The sequence below is a fragment of the Azolla caroliniana genome, unplaced genomic scaffold (assembly GCF_043228905.1).
Source record: "Azolla caroliniana isolate FFs.n. ecotype wild unplaced genomic scaffold, voAzoCaro1.0.p SCAF_4, whole genome shotgun sequence".
In the NCBI taxonomy this organism is placed as follows: Eukaryota; Viridiplantae; Streptophyta; class Polypodiopsida; order Salviniales; family Salviniaceae; genus Azolla; species Azolla caroliniana.
The window spans coordinates 19,298,631-19,304,866 of NW_028230439.1; the positions used below are offsets into that span (position 1 = coordinate 19,298,631).

Genomic DNA, 6,236 nt, shown 5'->3' on the forward strand with positions numbered 1-6,236 from the left:
AGAGATAAAAAGAGGGGTTTTGTATAAAAGATGCTCGGTGAGCATATTGTATTTGTCGACCATTGTGATGGCGTGGAGTCAGTGGGAGCTAATATGGCAGGCAAGCATATGTGTTTCCATAAGATATCCCGTGTTGTTCGCATGTATGTATGTACGTATGTGATGTATGTATGTTTGATCGTCCCACAGGCACAACACGAGACGAGACGAGACGAGACGAGACGATGTCCGAGAAGAAGTCCTCCTCCCTCCCACGTGTGAACCCGTCCCCCCTCCCTCCCTTCAGACCTTTAGGGTTTTGTGTGTGTGTGTGTGTGTGAGAGAGAGAGAGAGAGAGAGATGGTTTTCCTCCTCCCTCTATAACCTTCTGTTCCAAGCGATAAGCAGAGTCCTTTTGGAGAAGAAGAAGAGCTGCCTGCTTGCCGCCCTGCAGATCTCTCCACTCCCTCACCATGGTAAGTCTCCCTTAACCTCTAACCGTTTTTCTCTTCTCTTCCTTCTCCCTACCTTCTTCTTAATTCTGCTGCTGTGACCTTTGCTTGCTTGCTTGCTTTCCGCTTCTTCTCCAACGCCTGTTTGTTTCGGTTGTTTCAAAACATGACACGTTTACTTTCTCCGTGAAGATTCAGAACCTTAGAAAAACGTCCTTTTAAACATCAGAGGAGGCGGCGTGGATCCGAACCATGAGAAAACGTTAATTCTCTGTTTGGTGAATGTTCAGATTTATTTTAGTTGTTAGAAACGGAATGGTTTTGAACCTAAATTTTTATGCATTCATGTGATCTTCTGTGAACAATTCTGCGCTAATGAGTTGTGGTGTCATGTGTAGAATTTTATTTATAGGCTTTTGTGGAACCTGGTAAGTTGCCAATTCATAGTATGCTATAAGGTCTTGGATTTGTTTCAGCTGTGACGTTGTTTGCCTGAATAATCTGAACAATGACCCTTACCCATTTGGTATAAAGCATCTGGTAAGGAGTCGTTTAAAATGTCAAGACTATACGAATTCATTCTATCGTATTTTCATCTATGGGTGGATTTTTCCTTGTGAATGCAACAATTGTACTTTTCCTCTGTGAACATTGTAAGTTCTTTTTAATTCATTTTGTGAATATTCAGAAGGCGTAAGCTTTAGGATTATGTACATATATGTCTATATACAGTTGATTCTGTGCTAGATTGGGTGACGATCTTGATTAATTGAAGTATCAGATTGCAAATTGTTAGACGTCACGATTTTGTTTTATTCTGTTTACGATATATATGTGTTGATTTGGAGCTCTTCTATTATTATAAGTTTAATATGTTGGTGAAGAAACAGTTCTCTTGACTAACTGGATTTGCCTTCTCTCTTTCTTTGTCCTGTGTTGTTTCGGATTTCTTTTGTGGATAAAAGTTGTGAAAATGCTATAATTGTAGGCCTTTGTGCATCTTTGTATAATGAAATTATATATATATATATATATAATAGGGAAAAGTACCAGGATACCCCTGGAAGTTCGTCTATTTACCAGAATGCCCCTGGAAGTTCCAAATTTACCAAACTACCCCTATGTCCAAAAAATTACACTTTATAAAATAATTATACACTCAAATCTACAAGCCCTATTTACCAAAGATGGAAGAAATTGACCCGAACTAGCCCTATTTACCAAAGATTTGAGTGTATAATTACTTTATAAAGTGTAATTTTTTGGACATAGGGGTAGTTTGGTAAATTTGGAACTTCCAGGGGCATTCTGGTCAATAGACGAACTTCCAGGGGTGTCCTGGTGCTTTGCCCTATAAAATATTATAGAGTATGATCTTATATTCTCTGTCATCTTACAGGTGCTCTCAAATGATATCGATCTTCTTCATCCTCCAGCTGAGCTAGAGAAGAAGAAGCACAAGCTTAAACGACTTGTGCAGTCCCCAAACTCTTTCTTTATGGTGAGGCATTCCAAAAGAAAGATTGAGACAGTAAACCTGTCATTTAATTTTAATATCTAAATTTTCTGTTTTTATATTCTTATGTACTGCCTCTTATCCAGATATTGATAATTTTGTCTTCTGTGATTAAATTTATTGCAGGATGTGAAATGCCAGGGGTGCTTCAGCATGTGAGTGTTTTGTCGTTACCACTTGTTGTGCATACTACTGCATTGTTTGTTAGAAAGCCATATACAAAGCTGAAGGAGTATGTGTATATTACAAAACCATATAATTGATGGTATACGAAAGATGTATCTGGTTAAGTAATTGTTCATATACGCACGCACACTCTTGGTGTTTGTTGGTGTATGATAACAAAGCAATAAAATCAATAATGTACAACATTATAATCTGTTGTTGATCATGTTGTGATGAATAATGTGCCTTTGTATATGATATATATACATGTGACTATTTACATGTTTGACTGTATGATAACAAACCCATCAAATGAGTAGTGTTGTTTGTTGTCAAATCATGTGCTTGTAGATACATTAATACATGTGAGACTATCTATATGTGTACAACACAATAATTTGTTGTCAATCATGTGCCCGTATATATGATATATATACATGTGACTCTTTACATAAGTAGGTTATGTCTAATTTACAGTGTGCAGATGTGCATTGCTAATCTTCAATGGGTATGTTGTGCAGCACCACTGTCTTCAGTCACTCTCAAACTGTAGTTCTCTGTGGAGGCTGCTCATCGGTCTTGTGTCAGCCTACAGGTGGGCGAGCTCGATTAACTGAGGGCAGCTCTTTTAGGAAGAAAGGAGACTGATGTATCTTTCCTGCTATATGAGTTGTCTTATCACATGAATCATCTTACATCTTTCAGCAGAGTTGTGTAATTTTCCATGGGATGTAGCTATTAAGGGTTTTGCTGCAATGGCAATTTTGTCTGAAAACCTGTAATGACAATTTTGTCAAGAGACTTATATTTTATCAGTAGACTGGTGTAGTTTTTCATGGAATGTAGTTATGAAGGGCTTTGCTGCAGTGGCAATTTTGTCTGTGTGTCTGTAATGACAATATTGTCGGAGACTCTTTCTGGTTATCAATGTAATAGGTTGTTTTAATGGCATTTGTTATAGTTGTCAGATCCTACTTAAAAGAGTTATTCAAAATCTATAGTTTAGAATCGTTTGGTCTTCAATCCCCTATTCTCTGCAACTGATCCAGAGAGCTGGAAATGCCTAGGCATATCAATGTGTCTTCAAAATTGCATGCTGTTGATATGGTTTGTGCTAAGTGATTGATTGTATTTTTGGCTGGAGCTGCGAGAGTTGTTTGTGAAGTGATTGATTGGGTTTTTCGTTAAGGAAAGGAAATGATTGCTAAAATATGTTCCATTAGTTTAAGAGACATAGGATTATTTTTATGTTGAATGTCTTGATGTAACTGTCATGTGGTCTTCCTTCTTGGATATTCTCTTCAGGGACATGTTGATTTATACTCCTCAAGTTGAGGAAGATGGTGTAGTTTTATGTTGAATTTAATCTCAGTGGAAGATGTTGTAGTTTCCAAGGAGTGGACTGCTAAAATATGTTCCTTTATTGTAAGAAACATAGGATTATATTTATTCATAGTGGTGGTAATAAAATGTAATCCGAGGGCAATTACTATAGACCAATAGATGTTCTCTTGGAACCTTAAAGCTGTATCATGCCCTATCTTCTTAATCAGTGAATTTCCATGCAACTGATTGTGTATGAGGGCAAGCAAAAATGTGCATCAATTGTACAAGGTCATATGCTTCTAATGGATGATACTATGTGTAATGTATATAATGAACGTGATATTGCTTCCAAAATGGAGAAGTGGTCTGATGGTTCATTTTTTTGTCAATCATGATGGTGAACTTGTGCTATCATATTGAATGAGTTCAACTTATTTATTAGAGAGTATATTTTACTTGTGCTATTGTTTTGATTAGTATTGAGTGATATAAGCTTCATTCATCAAGAACGGGTTTTAGTGATGTTACAATTTCATTTATGGGTTTGAGAGTTATTTGTATTTCAATTTTCATTGTAAGGTATTGAAAAGGGTTCAAGTGTTATTCCTGTTTCAATTTCATTTAAGGGATTGGAATAGGTTTGAATGATATTAGCGATGAGCATTTCAATTTCATTGTATGGATTGGGAAGGGTTTGAAATTATCATTATCTTGTAATGCTTTGTTGTCTACGGGGTCAACAATTGAATCTTATTGTGTTGGTTTGGTTGAAACTTTTGAGCATATTATGCTTAATCAACAATGAATATAAATATATCTAGATTCTCAAAACAAATTTATTAAAAATCGATGAAAGTGATTGACAACATCTCATAAATTTAGCTATATCATGAAATCGATAGGTTATTGACATCGATTGATAGAAAAGAGTGATGAAGAGATAATCAAATGTAGGATACAACTTGCATGTAGCCCAAGAAGATTAAGATAGGATAGAAAATGCATAATAATTTTCCACTTCAAGATCGTATTCACTGAAGTGTAAGAATCTTTTTATCCACCTAAGAATCCTAGAGCTTAGACATTATAAAAAATTGATTCCAGGTAAAATGGTGTAACCGAAATTTAGCAAACTAATTAATACATCGCTCCAGGGAGGGTTTGAACCTCCGACCTTATGGTTAACAGCCATACGCTCTAACCAACTGAGCTACTAGAGCTTTGCATATAATGCAAGTAATATTAGATATATATAATATATCATCAAAAGAAGCCAAAAATTTCCTTACATGCACGGATTAATATAGGAAACTAAAAGAAAATAGCACCAATGTATATGAAAGCATTGTACATTGAAATTTATCAACGTTTTGGAACATTTTTTGCGCCTAATCTTTTGATGCAAAATTTCTTGAAACAATGATGCAATTCCAAGACAAGTGAACTAGAGCCACAAGTCTATAGATTCAACAAACATATTTTTATTTGAATGTTTTTGGTGTTGAACTTTAGTTCTCTCAATTTTACGACTTTGATCCTATGATGTAAACCACCAAGCCAACAAGCAAAGAGAAAATCACAATACTAACAATTTCAACACCATTTCTCAAGTCAAATTACGAAAAGGAGGTTACTCAATGTAAACACGAAGCATAATACTAGCATTATTATGGATGTAAAAAGCAAGGGTATTATATGTAATACAAGAAATTGTAACAAAGTGTCGCTTACAAAGTCATATTGTTTTGGAAAGGCTTGTGCTTTGTTTTGACTCAAAAACAATGTTGAGAAAACGCAACAAGTTTATAAATGTATTAGGATCAAAATCATGGTTCTCCTAACTAAGTGATTGTTAATATTGTGATTTTCTATGGAGTATTTACGTCTCCTACTTCCATACCATCACAAGTACAACAAAGCTACGGCGACTTATATAAAAGAATCACAACCTTGATGAAGACCTTAATACATAAGGCAATTGTAGAAAACACACACAAGGTTGTCTAGGTACATGCTTTGCAACTACACCAGTACAAGTGTGCAAAGTTGACTAAGGTGAGCACAAGATTCTATTCATTTGAATTGGGCAAGCTTTCCAATTTAATTTACATGCTGTAGAAAAGAAGTTTTTTACACATCATGGTTACCATATCATTGACTCTAATAACTTTGCCATCATAGCAAACAATTCATAAATTTCACTAAACCCAAATGCAATTCCTCATCATCATTTGGCCCTTGGACTAGCCCATGTGACATTGTATCACAAGTAGTGCATTTGCTATTCCAAAACAATTAGACTTGTTAGGACCGCCGACCAAACCCAAATGTGATTCCTCGTCATCACTTGGCAATTGGACTAGCCCATGTGACATTGTATCACAGGTAGTGCATTTGCTATTCCAAAACAATTAGACTTGTTAGGACCGCCGACCAAAAGATAACTTGGGCCAAAAGCCCAAGTATTACTTATTCCTTAAAAGAACAACAAATAACGTTTTAATTTTCATGGGAATTTGCAGAGAAATCTTTCATCTAAAGGCCAGAAGATTTGTGCAGAAAACTTAAAACATTGATTACAATCATCAACGAGGTATTGGTACGATTTTCCCTTTCTCAATAAAACCCCTTCGTGTAGGAATGATCTAAATGCATTAGGAACAATACACAAATTCCCCCATGGTTCATAACAAACTGAGAAATGGATCCCAACATCTGTTGCAAGATGTGCACACAAACTTCTCAATAGCTATTAATGCAAAGTAACCCATACCAGGTTATCTCCAAGCAATATAGAT

The 6,236-nt window shown here is 35.6% G+C and overlaps 1 protein-coding gene and 1 non-coding gene across 2 annotated transcripts; one reads left to right on the plus strand and one right to left on the minus strand.

Annotated features, from left to right (window-relative positions):
* The first annotated feature begins 329 nt into the window (after positions 1-329).
* LOC147865264 (small ribosomal subunit protein eS27y) lies at positions 330-2,988 on the plus strand. The gene is made up of 4 exons (XM_087318050.1): positions 330-455; positions 1,831-1,932; positions 2,074-2,102; positions 2,634-2,988. The coding sequence occupies exons 1-4, from the start codon at positions 453-455 to the stop codon at positions 2,758-2,760; spliced, it is 261 nt and encodes an 86-aa protein (XP_087174176.1). The 5' UTR covers positions 330-452; the 3' UTR covers positions 2,761-2,988.
* Positions 2,989-4,584: 1,596 nt separating this feature from the next.
* Positions 4,585-4,658, minus strand: TRNAN-GUU (transfer RNA asparagine (anticodon GUU)). The gene has a single exon. It is a non-coding gene; the product is annotated as a tRNA-Asn (tRNA).
* Positions 4,659-6,236: the final 1,578 nt, after the last annotated feature.

What these genes read in the sequence shown, in the direction of transcription:
- LOC147865264 (XM_087318050.1), top strand. An exon ending in CCCCAAACTCTTTCTTTATG is followed by an intron (nt 1,933 to 2,073) that starts GTGAGGCATTCC and finishes AATTTATTGCAG; the next exon opens with GATGTGAAATGCCAGGGGTG. An exon ending in TGCCAGGGGTGCTTCAGCAT is followed by an intron (nt 2,103 to 2,633) that starts GTGAGTGTTTTG and finishes TATGTTGTGCAG; the next exon opens with CACCACTGTCTTCAGTCACT.